Below are 17485 nucleotides of genomic sequence, written 5' to 3'. Positions count from 1 at the left end.
TTGCAGGAATTTAATAACTTTTATACAAAATGTTTCTGCTGCCTTCATAGAAATCTCATTTTGTGTATTAATTTCTTCAGTTCATAAAGGGAATTAGTAATACTTTTACTTAACAAGTACAGAAATTAAAAGAAAATCAGCAAGCTTATTTTAAAGTACGTTGTTTACTGTTCTGTAATACATTGTTCAAGCCACAATGCAGCCACACCGTGAATGCTGTTCTTGAATACAGTGTAATATGGCAGACCAAGAGACACTATAATTAAGTGACCAATGTCATATTTACCAAACAACTTGACCCACCCTCTGTTTCGGTAGACAAATATTCAAACTCATTTATGTTAATTATTCAAAACTTTGTCATCATTGCCTGGAATGTAAGTTAATTCTTTCGTCAATATGTAAAAGCTGCATTAGTCAGATGTGTAAACATCATTTAGTGTTTGCACATAATTTTTGGTGAAGACATACACATCACTCAAAAATATACAGTTTAGTAATAAATGCTCAAAATAAAGCTGGAAATGCATTAATTATTAGGGGAACAAAAACTTAATAACTAAATATTTTTAAAACTTGTTTTTTTATGAACTTCAGATGTGATAACTGAATACTTCATTAATTTGAGAAGTCAGTTTGTATTTACATTTCAACATGTAGTGCAATCAAATTTAAACTTTGTGACTGTAAAATTTGTTAAAATTGTAATTTCAACAATGATTTATTAATTTTTACTGTCAATAATGTGTAAAGAGACAGGCATAAGAGTTTGCAAGTTGGTTGTTGAGTTGTTGGCAGTCAGTTGTAAAAGTTGTATGGTGCTCCATTTCTAATCAAATTTGAGTCAGTTTTGTATTTGTATTCAGAAAAATTGCTAAATAGTCATTAAAATGCAAGTGAAAGTTAAATTACAGTGTGATCATTTCATTAGTTTGTCGCAAAAATGTCTTGCGTAACAAAAACATGGAAAATGTTTGTTTGCCACAAAAACCTACACACCTTGATTGTCAATGCCTGAACAAACTGGAAGATAAGTATTATTATTTACTATTGTGACTTCACTGCAACCATACTAAATTCTTGGATCTTACATATGAACTGGTTGCTAGTAAAATGTTGCAACATACATAATTGATGGATACAAGCAGCTGGAAATCACCATGACTACTATTAAGCGACTTGATACTGCAAGAAACGAGTGTATGGGAGGAATCCTTAGAGGTGTGTATCAGAGGTTCCAGTGGTACCTCAAGTACAATCTTTTCCTGTGTGTACTGTCTCCTCTGCAGGAACTACAGGACCTATTACCAATGGTCCACTTGACAGTGAGGGTCATGTCAGTGGTACATCTAGGTGCCCTGTACAGGGGAGACAGGGACCATGGAGAACTCTGTGTGTTACACCCATCCTCATATCCAACAAGTTCAAGGTGCTTGGTTAGCTGGTTGATTTGGGGGAGGGGACCAAACAGCGAGGTCATTGTTCCCATCGGATTAAGGAAGGAAGGAGAAGGAAGCTGTGACCTTTCAAAGGAGCCATCCCAGTATTTGCCTGAAGCGATTTAAGGAAGTGGAAGGCTTGAACCAGAGACTGCAAAGATTCTGAGACAAGCTAGGCTGTGATGTCTTATATTTATGCCATAGGGCTCTGAACGTGAGTCCCCCTAAATGGTCCAAGTGTGCACTATACATCAGAGGCTGCTACCCAGGTAACTGACTGTTTATAGGGTGCACACAAAGTTTTTAGAGTAGGCAGCTCTCTGTCCAGTCCATATCTGTGAGAGACCCGGAAGTACCAGTGTAAGATCCCCCCCACAGGTGAGAATATTAAAATCCTAGTGGTTAATTGACAAAGCATTTTCAATGAAGTGCCAGAGTTTGAAGGACTCCTAAGAAGTAGTACACATAGTACTAGGCACAGAAATATGGCTAAGACTTTAGATAGACTGCACTGAGATTTTTGGGGAAAATTTATACATATATCAAAAGGGTAGGCAAATGGGAAATGGAAGTGGTGTATTTATCACAGTAGACAAGATAATCAAAATCACTTAGATAGAAATTGAAGGTGCATGTGAGATTGTTTGTGAAAGACTCAGTATCAGGAGTGAACATAAAACTATAACTGGATCCTTCTATCAATCACTAAACTCACCTCCTCATGTAACCAAAAACTTTAGAGAAAGTTTCATTTCTAACAGTACGTAAGTTCCCCACTCATAATGTGATCAGCGAAGAAGACTTTAATTTTACAATAATGAATTGGGATAATTACAGTTTTGTTAGTGATGGGAGTGACAAGATACTGTGCAAAACATTACAAGTTTTTGTTCTTAGACTACCTAGAACAGATAGTATGGAGTCCCATCCGTGACTGAAATGGGTGTAATGGCAACAAACAGACCCAACCTCTTTGACAATGTCCACATTGGAAGTGGTATCAGTACCACGAGAGAGTTGCGCCAGTATTGATTACCAAAGTACAAAGGGCAACTAAACAAAGTATGAAGATTTATATGTTCTGGAAACTAGACAGTGAAGCAGAAGTACCAAATTTGAATGAAGAGCTTCAAACTTTTAGCTCAGGATGGGAGTATGTACACAAACTGTTGCTCAAATTTAAAAGAATAGTTGAGACAGAAATCAGTAGACATGAAGTACATGTACAGACAACCAAATGATTACAATTTCAGGAAAAAATGGATGATTTATTCAAGAAAAAGAGCTTTACAAATTGAGCAAGTCAATAACAAATTGGTCCACCTCCAGCCCTTATGAAGGTGATTATTCAGCTTGAGATAGATTAATAGAGTTATTGGATGTTGTTCTGATGGATATTGTGCCACATTCTGTCCATTTTATGCATTAGATTGTCAAAATCCTGAGCCGGTTGGAGGCCTTTGCCCATAATGCTCCAAACATTCCCGATTGGGGAGAGATCTGGTGACCTTTCTGGCCAAGGTTGGGTTTGGGAAGCATGAAGACAAACAGTAGAAACTCTCACCATGTGTGGGCAGGCAGGCATATCTTGCTCAAATGTCAGCCCAATATGACTTGCCATGAAGGGCAACAAAATGGGATGTAGAATATCATCAGCGTACCACTATGCTGTAAGGGTGCCACAGATGACAACCAAAGGTGTCCTGGTGATGATGATGATGATGATGATGCTTGGGTTTTGGGGCGCTCAACTGCACATTTATCAGCACCTGTACAAATTCCCAACCTTTGCTCAGTCCAATCTCACCACTTTCATGAATGACAATGAAATGATGAGGATAACACAAACACCCAGTCATCTCGAGGTAGGTGAAAATCCCTGACCCCACCAGGAATAGAACCTGGAACCCCGTGCTCAGGAAGTGAGAGTGGGACCGTGAGACCACGAGCTGTGGACAAAGGTCTCCTGCTGTGACATTGTCTGGCTGTATGGTGGCGAGATTCAGGTTGGTATCCCTCTACTCTCTGAGGCGTCTCCAGATGCATCTTTGCTGGTCATCCAGATGGAATCTCATTAACAGAAGTAGAATCAGTGATGTGTCCCGTTTCAAACCGAGCCCCTATGACCAGTGAAGATGTGTCTGAAGGTGCCCTTGACAGTGGTGGGCTACCGATCTTACTGCTGTCCACCATATGGCTTGACAACCAGGAGTGATGTTCTGGGGTGTCATTACATTTCATAGCAGGACCCCTTTGGTTGTCATCCATGTCATACTTTCAGCACAGCAGTATGTTGACAATATTCTATGCCCTATTTTGTTGCCCTTCATGGCAAGCCAGCCTGGGCTCACATTTCAGTAAGATAATGCCTGCCTGCATATGGCAAGAGTTTCTACTGCTGTCTTTGTGCTTGCAAAACCCTACCTTGGAGAGCAAGGTCGCCAAATCCCTCCCAAATTGAGAATGTTTGTAGCATTATGGGCAAAGTCCTCCAACCAGCTCAGGATTTTGAAGATCTAATGCACCAATCAGAAATAATTTGGCATGATAACCCTCAGAAGGACATCCAACAACTCTGTCAATCACTGCCAAGTTGAATAACTGCTTTCATAAGAGCCAGAGGTGGACCTGTGCATTATTGACTTGCTCAATTTGTGAAGCTCTTTCTCTTGAATAAACATCCAGTTCTTCTGTATATGTATGTTACATCTACCAATTCTATCTCATTTGAATAACTCCTTCTTTTTTTCTTTTTAATTTTGAGTGCATGTGTAAAACAAAGCAGAGGGCTGTAGATAGAGAGCTGCTGGATGAAATGTGTCTGACTGTCAAGAGGACATAGCACAATATTATCAAAAGATATTTCAAAAAAAACCTGAGGAAATTCTAGTCATATGTAAAGGCTGTTAGTGGCACTAAACTTAATGTCCATGACAACAAATAGACCTGAGCTCTTTGAGGTTGTCCACATTGAAACTGTACACAGTGACCATGAGGCAGTTGTAGCAACAATGACTGCCAAAGTACAAAATAGAATGCATGAGATGGGACCTGAAATTGAGGCTAGCAAAGCAAAATTTTAACTCCACTTCAAAATGTTCCTTTATACAGGAGAACCAAGAGTCATGCCCCAATTTAATTCTCACACTACTGCAAATATGAGTAAAATATGGAACTAACCTCCAGGACCTGTTGGAATCCCTATCAGATTCTATACTGATCAGATTCTAGAGCCTCCCTTTTAACCATAATATACTGAATATCTTTCAATCAAAAAACTGTGCTTAGTTGTCAGAAGAATGCACAAGTCACATCCATCTACAAGAAGTGCAACAGAAGTGATCCACAAAACTACTGCCGGCCGAAGTGGCCGTGCGGTTAAAGGCGCTGCAGTCTGGAACCGCAAGACCGCTACGGTCGCAGGTTTGAATCCTGCCTCGGGCATGGATGTTTGTGATGTCCTTAGGTTAGTTAGGTTTAACTAGTTCTAAGTTCTAGGGGACTAATGACCTCAGCAGTTGAGTCCCATAGTGCTCAGAGCCATTTTTGAACAAAACTACTGTTGAATAACCTTGACGTTGACATTTGTTGTAGAATCTTGGAACAAGTTCTCAACTCAAATGTAATTAAGTATCTTGAACAGAATGACCTCATCAATTCCAACAAGTATGGACTGTAGAAATATTCATCCTGTGAAACCCAAATCACACTTTCCCCACATGATATCCTGAAAGCCATGAAATCAAGGCAGCTGGACTCATGCAGTGCTTCTCAAGTTACAAAAGACATTCAACTCAGTACCACACATACAATTGGTATTAAAGTATGCTCATATGTGTTACCCGGATTCGTGACTGGTCTGAGCATTTTTTGGTGTGAGTACACACAGCAAGTTATCCTGGATGGAGAGTCATTGACTTCAAGAGTACCCAGGAAGGTGTGTTAGGATAATTGCTATTCACGTCATATATTAACGACCTTGTGCACAATATTAATAGCAACCTCAACACTTTTTGCAGAGGATGCAGTTATCTGTAATAAGTACTGTCTGAAAAAGGTTGTAAGATTTCGAAGTGGCTCAAAGATTGGCAACTTACTGTAACTATTCAAAAATATAAATTTGTGCTCTTCAGAAGTGCAAAAACAAAGTCTACTATGAGTATTAAGTGGAATGATCACATAGGCTCAGTCATAGGTAAAGCAGGTGGCAGACTGCAGTTTATTGGTAGAATACTGGGAAAATGAGACCTGTCTACAAAGGAGACTGCACACAAAATACTTGTGGGACCCATCCTGGAATATATCTCAAATTTTGGGACTAAAAGAGGCACTGAACGTATACAATGAGGGGCAGCCCAAATGGTCACAGGCTTGTTTTACCCATGTTAGAGAATCACTTTTATACTGAGAGTACTGAACTGAGAAATGCTTGAAGACAGGTACAAGCTACTTTGTAAGGAAGTTTCTAGAGCTAGCTGTAAATGATAACTCTAGGAATATACTGCAATCCCCTATGTATCACTTCCATAGGGATCATGATGACAAAACTAGTATAATTACTGTTTACACAGATATGTTTAAGCAATCATCCTTCCAATGCTCCATATGTGAACTGAATGTGAAAAAGCCCCAATAACTGTACAGTGGGAACTACCCACTACCATTCACTCCACAGTGGTTTCAAAGTATACATGTAGGTGTAAATAGATGTAGAGTTCAATCTTGCGAAACATAAATAAGGGAAATGAGCTATTCGATTTGTACAGTTAGTGACATGTCCTTAAGGGAGCAAATTATCCAAAAATCTAAATTCTGCATTTAAAGTTAGGTAAGTTGTGTGGTAGACTTTATACAAAAGAAAAAATCAAGAGAGCATTTAGAAACAGAAATAGTTACGGGAGTGGAAAGGCTGGGACAAGCAGCCAGGTGAATGAATGACAGAAGCATCCCTGCATTCCTAGAGATAAGTAAAGATACATAACTGAAGGTGGATGGATGATGTCAGAAATCATTTAGATCCATGGAACTGGACCTATAATGTGTGGAGAAGTCTGGAAGAGACCTTTTCGCAGCACTGGATGTAAACTGCTTCATCATGATGATGGTTATTATTGATACCCTTATGTATATTTAGCTATTATTTGTGATATTATGGGAGATGTAAAAGTCTCATGCTTTGTATTGTTTGGATGACTGTTCTTAAGAATAGCCATGATTTCTGAACTCTCACAGCTAGTTTTTACACTCAAAAAAATACAAACAAATAAATAAAAGTTTCATAGGATATAACATAGAAGCATAATTATGCTTCTTGCCTTGCTGACATATTTCTGCTTATAATGGTATAACTTTTGAGTGACGCGTCTGGAGCATAATGAGAGACTAATAGTAAAAAAATTATATCATTTTTATTGTCATAAATTTTATGATACTTCATATGACATGGGGAAAAGAACTAAAAATCTAATCATCTTAGAAAGAAACAAATCTCTTGTATGCTAGATGGATGGACACTAGAAGACTTATAAAAGGAGCATTTCTCAAATTGGCAGTTTGAGTAGCTTAGTGCCAAGTACAGTGGAACAGGTGCAAAAACATTGACGTAGAGATTGTGAATGTCAAAAGCAAGGGAACAATGATGATGAACATGGAACTATAGATACTAATGGGCTCACACAGCTTTGTCCAGTACAGTCAGTATTCAGACATTAACATATTGGTGATAAGGAATTAAGTACAGCATACATTCCTTTTGTTTTTGAGTCATGCACACTTGTTTTTTGGAGCAACAAAACTTATCTTTTTACTTTCCTTCTGTTTGGCCTACAGCATCTAATATCTCTTGATAGTGTCTGGATGAAGTCTGATATTTTTAGAAATACAAATTTTTCTGTTTGACTCCAGAGAAGGAGTGACAAGCTGTCTCACCTGCGACCCTTATTTTTCTTGGCAGTTGCATCGGTATCACTGAGATGTTGGTTTGATGGAGAGGCACGCTGCTCCCTGGAGACACACCAATCTTTCTCCTTGGCTTGTTCCCAGTTCCAGCGATGAGTTTTGTCTTTCTCACGGTCACGCCGCACGTCAGGAGGCAATTCTGGTGATGGCGTTCTGCCTACCTGCAGTACACAAATGACAACAATACCAACATTAATCATAATTAATTATGTATGTACAATGGGGTAATTCAGGAATAAGGCAGCAAGAACTCTTAAAAGTGTACAAATGCCCCATGCAAATTAAAGTCCATGTGTAGACAGAAGAGACAGTCTGTTATATCTCAAGTAACGAGATTTAAATGGCTGTAAATGCACGAACAAACACTGATTGGCAACCTAACTGACAAGTAGGGAATCCAGAAGTGTGGCCAAGGACAAACACGAACTGAAAGAGAGTGATAAGCTCCCTAACGGTTCCACCTAGGCGCTCTCTGCTGGGACATCATGTGTGACACCGGGTGGGTGGTGATGGGCTGACACTCCACCCGAGGCTAGTGGTCAAGCATGAATGAGGACTGGAGTGGACAGTCTGTGCCAGCTGTGTGATGATGGAGGGAGCTAATTACCCCTATGAGAAATGCCCCTTTCCCCCAGCAAACTGTTCTCCTGCATGATAGGTTTCACAGGACACGGTCACTCATTGTACTGCCAGTGTCAAGCAGGCAGTGGGAATGCTGCAGGTGCCACTCAGTGTTTGGAGCAGGGATTGGTCAGACCCTCCCTCCTGCATGAATGTCTGCTGTACAACTGAGTTGCAGTGCTCATCACTCTGTTTGACACTGGCATAACTGCTTAACTTCGTAAGTCAGGCACTGCTGATGCACTGCAACAATATAAGTTGTCCCCCCTTCTTTCTCACCACAGTGCCTTGTGTCCCCATGGCATCCATCTTAACAAGTGTGCCCAAATGGCAGAACCTTGCCGAGACCTTGGCACAGGGGACTGTGGTGCTGGATGCAATAGGTCAATGATACCATACTGCTGATGGCACTGCAGCATCTCAGCTGGACTGCACCAGTTGATAGGAGTTGCAGAATAAGATGTCAAAAAACTGGACAGGGCCTCCTCTATAAGGACCTCCATGACAATTTTTTTGAGTTACAGTTTGAATATCTTGACCAACTGCTCAAACTCTGAATTTCACACCACACATAACAGTGCAGTGGTCAGGTGCTGAATACCATTTTGGTGATAGAACACATTAGATTCATCTGACACAAATTGGTGACCGTTGTCTGGACCACAGTGCATGGCACACCCTCAATAGCAAAAACTACACCTAAGGCTCAAACTGTTGTGTGCAACACTGTGTGGTGGACAACTTGGCAACATAGGTGAAATGATGCCCTAAAACTTTGACTCCAGGAGCAGAAAAAAACATTCCTCAAACTTGCAACACAGCCCATTGGTTTACCACACACTGAAAAAGGCCTGCAAACCTTGTGTTTGCAGTTCTCTCATGGAGCCAGTTAATCAAATGTCATCCATATCATTGACACAGCACAAAATGTCTTATAAGTTGCTCAACAAAATGCTGGAATTTTCCTCGAGCTGAAGCTATCTCAAATGGCAACCAGTTATAAAGGTATATCCTGAAAGGAGTATTTAACACTAAAATCCACCAAGACTCGATGTCAAATGGCAACCACAAGTATGCATGTCTGAGGTCAATTGTGGACAAATACTGACTGCAGGCTAACTTACCCAATAACTCCTCAGGATGTGGTATGCGATAAACATCTATTTCACTCTGTATGTTTACCACGTGCTTTAATTGGCTGCATAGTTTAACACTGCCAGTAGGTTTCTGGATCATTAACTTGTAGGCAGCTCTTTGGTCAATGAAACCAGTTATATCACCTCGAGATTCTGCCAGCTGTCGAGTTCTGCCTCCACTTATCTCACACAGCAAACAGCATGGAGCAAGCTCAACAGATGTTAGGAGCTGTAGATGGTTTCAATGTAATGTGGGCCTCAAAATTGGTGGCTCTATCCAGGTACTTACCAGAAAGTTGATTTAATGACTTCAGTAATGCCTTCAAGTTCTGAAATGGCACCACCTGAGAGACAAGGTTAATTTTATTAACTACATAAAATTCAAAAATGGAGAATACATCAAGTCTGAAAATATTATTTTTCACCAACTATGAATTTACAACCAAAATGTCCCTACATGTTTGTATTTGGTTGCAACTAGTAGTAGTCTCTTGAAGGGAATCTGCTGCCTACTAAAAATGCCACTTGGCACTGAGAGTGCTGTAAGGGGTGGCATCCCAGCCACTGATAACTATCCAAACTGATCAGACTGGGCGTAAGGCTCTTCTGTCTTATTGAAACTACCATAACATGGTGTGGCTGTAGGCCAGCTGGTGTGCTCGTAGACCATATTGGGAACATGGGGACGTTGCCTCACAGCACAGCTAGCTGACATTTTCTGCACGACTGCTAAGTGTCCCGGTGTGCAGCAGGCCCGACAAGTTGCAAGAAATGGAGGCACTGTCTCCTCCCATATAATGACCAGCAATCTTGGCAAGAGTGCCACACACAAATCTGGTGCTGTGAAGTATACTGCTCTGTGCCTACTGTGAAGACTCCTGTGGCAGAGACCGAGAGCAGTCCAGTGTGGGCTGGCACTGGGACTCTGGAGTACACATCCTGGTACTGTCTGCTTCAACAACATTGTCACTGAAGCTTACATAGTCTCCAATGGGGGCCTGTCACTCTGGCGTGTCTCATCAAGTTTTGCCCACTGCCGGTTGTCCACAACCACACTTTGCACAATAGCAATCGACTCCTCCGACTTCGCAATTTGTACCACCGTGTCTAACATTGGGTCTGACTGCAACTATATAAAAATAAATCAGTCTATATAAGAAGGATTGCAATGTTTATACTAAATAATACATCTGTGTGCTAATCGCTATAAGTGGACTGTACACAATGCATATGCCTGCCGTGGTCATTTATGATATGGAGTGCATGTAACATCACAAAAATGGATGTGGTTTTCGTGCAGGTAATTTGATAAAGGCAGAACAAATGTGCAAGACAAGCAAAGCTCAGAGCTGCTATGTAGGACCATCTCAGATGTCAATGAAGACAGTATAGAAGATTTGACTCAAGCTGATTGTTACATTCTTGTGAAGCGGACTGCACACAAACTCAAGATCACCATGGGCTGTGTACTGTATGTCATACACAATGTGGTGGACTACCACAAGATGTTTTTTCTCTGGATACAATGGCAACTATCTGATGAGAATAAAGCCAAGAAAATGAAGTTTCCTTTCCAGGAATTTGTTATGTTATCAGGTGGGGGACGTTCTTGTACCGTATTATCACAGGGAACTAAAAGGGGGCAACATGTAACACTTGAGGCAATACAGGCTTCCATGTCATGAAGACATCACTCTTCCTCCCTTTCACCCTTATATGAGTTTAAAAATTGCTTCCATGTCATGAAGACATCACTCTTCTTCCCACTCCCTCTCATATGAGTTTAAAAACAATGGCATCTGCAAATAAGACTACAATTAGTGCGCTGTAGCTAGGCAACTGTTTAACACAATTTTCAGATCTGGCCATTGGATTGAATGACATTTACTGCTAATGGCCAGTAAACTGACTATAATTAATCCTCAATCATGTAAAAAAAGAAAGATCAAAATGGGATATGATGAAAGTTTAAAGCTAACAGGGAAAAAATCGCACAAAAATATGACACTTAAAGTTTCCATAGAAACAAGTTCAATTTATTGGCTTCAGTTGTATCTCACCAAGTATGTGTCCTTCATTAAACACCACCTGTACTGGCCAATAACTCCAGACTCTGATATGAGGTTCTTTCTGCCAAGCACATGTATGCGTACTAAACTGCAACACTTAACCAGGAAACCAGCCTCCTACACCAATAAGAGGTGTCTACAGCTATACGCATACTACACAAGTCACCATACAGTGCATGGTGGAGTGTACCTTATATTACAGCTAGTCATTTTCTTGCATGTTCCACTCGAAAATGGAGTGAGGAATAAAAAACTGCCTAATTGCCTCTGCATGAGGCATCTTTTCTTCATGGTCCTTGCACGAGATGTATGTTGGTAGTCATTGGATCATTTTGCAATTTGTCAGAAATGCTGTTTGTCTAAACTTTTTCAGTAGTGTTTCACGATAAGAACCACTTCCCCGTGCCCCCCCCCCCCCCCCTCCCCAGGATCCCCATTTCAATTCATAGAGTATTTCTAAAATACTCATATGTTATTTGAACTTTCTGGTAACAAATGTAGCAGCATGCTCCCACTAATGGCACTCCCAAGGAAAGTGCCGCTTCCTCACCACCAGTCGTCGCAAGTTTGTTTCCGACAAGAGCTGAGGGCAGCTGCCATTGCAGGACAGCAGCAAGCCCTTAAGGCAGCACATTAGCTTCCAATCAGGATCCACTTAGATGGGTTGCAGAAAAATTGACTCATCATCTCCACATTGGACAAAGTCCCCTTCTACGACTTGCTGGAAGGAGCTGTTAGAAGAACAAAGTGATTCCTATAAAAAAGCCTTTTTCAGAGTGTCTTCTGATATGTTAAACATCTCTTTCTCTGTTTTTTTTTTTTTTTTTTTTGGGGGGGGGTGCTTTTTCTGTTAGTTTCCACTTGTTTAATAGTGCCTCAATTTATCAGTATATCATACTGGAGTTTATTATATACTTGTGACTGCCAAATACTAGTTTACTAATTGCACCAGCAGGTTGGCATTGTCTGTCCTACTTCTAGTGGACATCTAGCTGACCAACATCAGTAATTCAATTATGTTTTTAGTAGTTTTCACTTTGAGAAAGCTTTCTCTTGCAATCAGTTTTCCATTTTCAATATTATTAATAATAGATCTGCAATCTAAGAGTTGCCAAAGCAGTGTTGTTACACAGTCAGCTGCATCCTTAAGACCACATACATGTTTCCAACCTGAACAACTTTCTGGGTGTCTTCAACTCACAAGTTACTGTGTAGCAAAATATAGTATATACCATCGTGTACAGATGTTAATTTGATTTCAAGTTTTCTGTGTTCTTCCTAAAGCACTTCAGGTGATTGATATGCTTTAACCTCATTTTTACGTTTTTTAAATTATATTTTAGCCTCAGGCCTGTTACCATTACCAGGTTTCATGTTTCACCAAGTAATCATCAGATAATCAGTTTAAAAAAGGAAGGAATGGAGACAGTAAAGTATCCTGAAACCAAATTACAAATCAAATTAGTGTCAATAAACAATGACATGTCCTAGGCTTCGCTACAAAGTAACTTGTCGGCTGAAGAAAGGTGATCACAGTATAAACATATATGCGCTTTCAAGGCTGCAGCTGACTGCGCAATGGCACATGGTAGGTAAAATATGAAGCAGGATCCCCAGAAGGGGATTCAAACTGCAGATAGGAGCCCAGTAACATGACAACATGCTCAGTCTGGCGGAATTTGAAATTACAATGACTGTGACAGAGAAGAACAGTGTAGAATGACTTGGTGACGTGAGAGAAACACAAAAATGTGCAGGCTGGTAGTGGGCTACCTGTCTCATTTCACAGGCGGAGATGTCACCGCAAGACTTTGAGAGAGGTGCGGCATCCCACAGGGGGCCCTGTCGCTGCCGGGCACGGCTCCTGGGCGGCAGCGGGGGCTCCACGTCCACATCACCGTCTGGCAGGTACATGACATGGCCGCCAGATGGCAGGTACGAGAAGGGCACTGCCTCCCGCTCACCAGACGATGGGCTGCTGAGCGACCACTTGGGGTAGCCCGCCTGCAGACAAGCGACAAGTCACTGGTCAATGAGAAGAGCCACGTAGAGTGAGTGTGTGTGTGTGTTTTTAGAGGGGGGGGGGGGGGGAGGTTAGGTAGGGAGGAGGGGGGATACTGAAAAGTATCTTCAAGGAGATAGAAACTTAGAGATGTAAAATCAATGTTTTCATTTCTTTTGTATTTAATAGTGACACTATTATACAGGGTGTACATAAAGTCTGGGAACACGTTCAATTATTTATTGCACAAGAACTAAACATTGTACAGATGTCATACATAATGCATTTTGAAGAGAAACTCTGAAAGTTCTTTTTACAAACGTTCAATATGTGACCCGGCAGACGTCAATACGGTAATCAATACTTGTCCCACCATGGCATTGTCAACTGTGGCAGTTGCTTCCCGCTTTGCTGCATCACATGGTACAGGCGGTACATACACCAGATCTTTAATGTTTCCCCACAGAAAAAAGTCACACAGAGTGAAATCTGGTGATCGGGGTGGCCATTTGATGAAACAGCTGTCCCCTTCTGTAGCACGGCTAATCCATCAATGTGGCAGCTCCGTGTTCAGGTGCCCACGAACTTTCACAATGAAAATGGGGTGGAGCTCCATCCTGCTGAAAGTTGAATGGAGAGTCTAATTTAGAGCCATTTTGAGTTCACAGGATGCACGATGCTCCAATTTCTTTGGACTTGTTATGAATGTCTCTCGTACGCTCTCCACATTCACTTCACTCACACTCGGATGTCCGCTTCTCTTTGCTGGGCACAAGCAGCCCGTCATAATGAATTTGTTGTTCCGGTGGTAAATGGCCTTCCTTGTTGTTGGCTTCTTGCCATACTTGGTTCTAAACAACCGTTGAACACCTGTAGCACACTTGGTTTTGTCGAACTCCAACACACAAAAAGATCACTCCACACCTGAACTCGCCATGTTTGCAACTAATGCTGACTATTGGCAAATTACCAAACTACAGTGTTGCAGTATATATGAAAAAGAAAACTTTCAGTGTTTCTCTTCAAAATGACATACGTATGATATCTGTACAATGTTTGGTTTTTGTGCAATAAATAATTGAAAGTGTTCCCTAACTTAATGTACACTTTGTATAATAGTACCACAACAGGTCACTGGTTACAGTGGATTTTTGAGTCTTTAACAAATTAAAATCCTATTTTAGCTTGGTTTGAACATATGAGCTTGACACAGAAGTTCAAAATGCCAGCTACTCATCTGCTGACACTGGCATTGTTATTAATCAAGCTTTCAGATACAATGATGCAGTTGCAGGAACTGAACAGATTCTGATTGTATTTATTAGTCCTGTTGTTTACAAAAGCATCTTTTGCATATGGCATTGGACAAGGCAAGGTATAAGTACATTTCTAAAAGTGATTTCTAGGCATTCTTATTTAAGGTTACAATAAAACACTTTAACATTCAGTAGGCATATAACACATGTCATAACTTTAAATATTCTTCAGTGGAGTAAAAGATACAAAAGATATGAATATTAAACTACACATTTAAGAGTAAAGAAGAATAAAAATTTCATTTTGTACATATAAAACACTTTTAATATGTAGTGGTACATGATACGTTTGATGTTCTGTTGGATGATTGTTCTGAACTTGTTAGTGAAGGAGTGTGAGGCTGGTGACTGCATAGTCACTACAGTAATGCTTTTATAAAGTACTTGTCAAGAAGGAAAACTGCAAAAAATATAAACAGCTGGAAACCCAATCTGCTGGAGGACTGTACAGAAGATTTCAAGTGTGAAACAGTTAGACTGTGTACCATATTGTGGTGAGATGAAATCTGGCTTGATAAACAAAGTTTTAAAGGACTGGCTTTGAATGCAAATTTACTTTTAAATATTTTAAAGGCAACATCACTGCGCTGCAGATGATATTAAGTCATATGTAGAATTTAATAGGTACCCATCGAAAACAGAGCTGTTCTAACAAGGGAACCTCCCCATCGCACCCCCCTCAGATTTAGTTATAAGTTGGCATAGTGGATAGGCCTTGAAAAACGGAACACAGATCAATCAAGAAAACAGGAAGAAGTTGTGTGGAACTATGAAAAAAATAAGCAAAATATACAAACTGAGTAGTCCATGCGCAAGATATGCAACATCAAGGACAGTGTGAGCTAAGGAGTACCGGGTCCCGTGGTTAGCGTGAGCGGCTGCGGAACGTGAGGTCCTTGGTTCAAGTCCTCCCTCGAGTGACAAGTTTACTTTTTTTATCTTCCCAAAGTTATGATCTGTCCGTTCGTTCATTGACATCTCTATTCACTGTAATAAGTTTAGTGTCTGTGTTTTGCGACCGCACTGCAAAACCGTGCAATTAGTAGAGGAAAGGACGTGCCTCTCCAATGGGAACTGAAAACATTTGTTGCAAAGTCATAGGTCAACCGATTCCTCCACAGGAAAACATGTCTGATATATTCTATACGACACTGGTGACTGCATGTGCGTCACATGACAGGAATATGTTGTTGACCCACCTAACTTGTACACTTGGTGAATGGGTAAAAAGATCCTTCTACCTAGCCCGATTTAGGTTTTCTTGTGGATGTGATAATCACTCCCAAAAAAGTGATGGAAACATAATGGACAGACAGATAATAATTGTCTGAAAAAAAATTATACTTTTCACTCGAGGGAAGACTTGAACCAAGGACCTGTCGTTCTGCAGCCGCTCACGCTAACCACGGGACTACGGCGCTCCTAAGCTCATATTGTCTTTGATGTTGCCTATCTTGCGCATGGACTACTCAGTTTGTATATTTTGCTTATTTTTTTCATAGTTCCACACAACTTCTTCCTATTTTCTCGATTGATCTGTGTTCCGTTTTTCATGGCCTATACACTGTGCCAACTTATAACTAAATCTGAGGGGGGTGCGATGGGGAGGTTCCCTTGTAAGTAGTCCCAGACATTTCTTTGGGATTACAACAGGATAAATTGGTGGGCCAGTGGATATGTAACAGTGTGTCTGAGTGTTCATTGAACCAGGAATGTATGTGTGCATCCCTGTGAATGTGGCTGTCATCTTGGAAGATGGGAGTTTCCATAGTATATTATCATGTAGAAAAATTGGCAGTACTTATTCACTGAGAACATTTAACTAAACATCTGAGCTCAAGAGTGGCAAAGTTTCCAGGGTCAAGTCCTGGCCTGGCACACAATTTTAATATGCCAGAGAGTTTCACCCTGATTCATTATCATGGTAACATGAAAAGAGTATGTCCAAGCTATAGCATGGAAAACATCACAGAACCACCTCCAGCCTGAACTCCACCCTCCACACATTGCAGTTCAAATGCCTCATTGCACTGCTGCAGCACTCGGCCCCTCAAATCATTTGAAAACCAGAAAAATCATGACTTGTCAGACCAGACCATACGCCTTGTAATGGGACATAATGCTCTAGAATTACTTTTCCTCAACAGTACTTGTTGACAACAGTATTATTTTTAGAATTTTGGACAGGTCAATATTATCTCAGTTGCTTCCTGAAAGCTTTCATATAATTTTATGCACAGTGTGTTATATTTCAAGCTAAAATTTATAAAAAGGAATTACTTTATAAACTACTTTAGTTTCAATGTTATAATCAATAAGTACTAGTTCTGAATGTACAGTTAAAATTATTTTTTTTTAGAAACATTTGAAATCATGAATTAATGGCACACTTAAAATTTCTATTATTAATTATGGTATCCTGTACTGGTTGCTATATTTTTCTCTGGATTCATTTATGAAATAATAATCAAAATTAATGGACATTAAATTTGTCAAGAAAAATTGTAAGCCCTTTGCAATATGGTTATTTCCACACAATGTGAGAGTCGCAAGCATTCCTCTGGTGTGACTGGACATATTTTTCTATTTTTTGCGAACAATGTAATTTTAACTTTGTTAATGTGAACAATCAAAAGACCCTATTATATACTAAAATATGAGCAAATATATTAACGTAAAAACAAAATTCTGCAACAACAATCTTCAAATTTATTTAGCTCAATCCAACTGCCAAGACCTAAAATTTGACTTTTCAGCTTCAAGAATCAGACCCCTAGACAAGAAGAACAGGTGCAAACTCTACATGAAAAGCTAAATAAACCAGAAGGTTTATTGTAATCTTTGCTCCTCTTAAATCATCATAAAAGACTTTAATGTGGACAATAGCTGCAAGTAGGAAGGAGGGGGGGGGGGGGGGGGGTGGATTACAGTTTTCATTACGTTA

The 17485-nt window shown here is 40.2% G+C and overlaps 1 protein-coding gene across 1 annotated transcript in view; it reads right to left on the bottom strand.

Moving 5' to 3' along the window:
- Positions 1-17485, bottom strand: part of LOC124613089 — a gene marked incomplete at its 5' end in the record, with an annotated part of 146726 nt that overhangs the window by 49361 nt on the left and 79880 nt on the right. The window contains 2 exons of the mRNA XM_047141677.1: positions 7368-7558; positions 12997-13227. Of these exons, the coding sequence (XP_046997633.1) occupies positions 7368-7558; positions 12997-13227 (422 nt within the window). The remainder of the gene's footprint in view (positions 1-7367; positions 7559-12996; positions 13228-17485) is intronic.

Source organism: Schistocerca americana, chromosome 4 (genome assembly GCF_021461395.2).
Source record: "Schistocerca americana isolate TAMUIC-IGC-003095 chromosome 4, iqSchAmer2.1, whole genome shotgun sequence".
Lineage (NCBI taxonomy): Eukaryota > Metazoa > Arthropoda > Insecta > Orthoptera > Acrididae > Schistocerca > Schistocerca americana.
The sequence above is the reverse complement of the archived record's forward strand: the minus strand, read 5'-3'. Positions and strand labels throughout refer to the sequence as shown.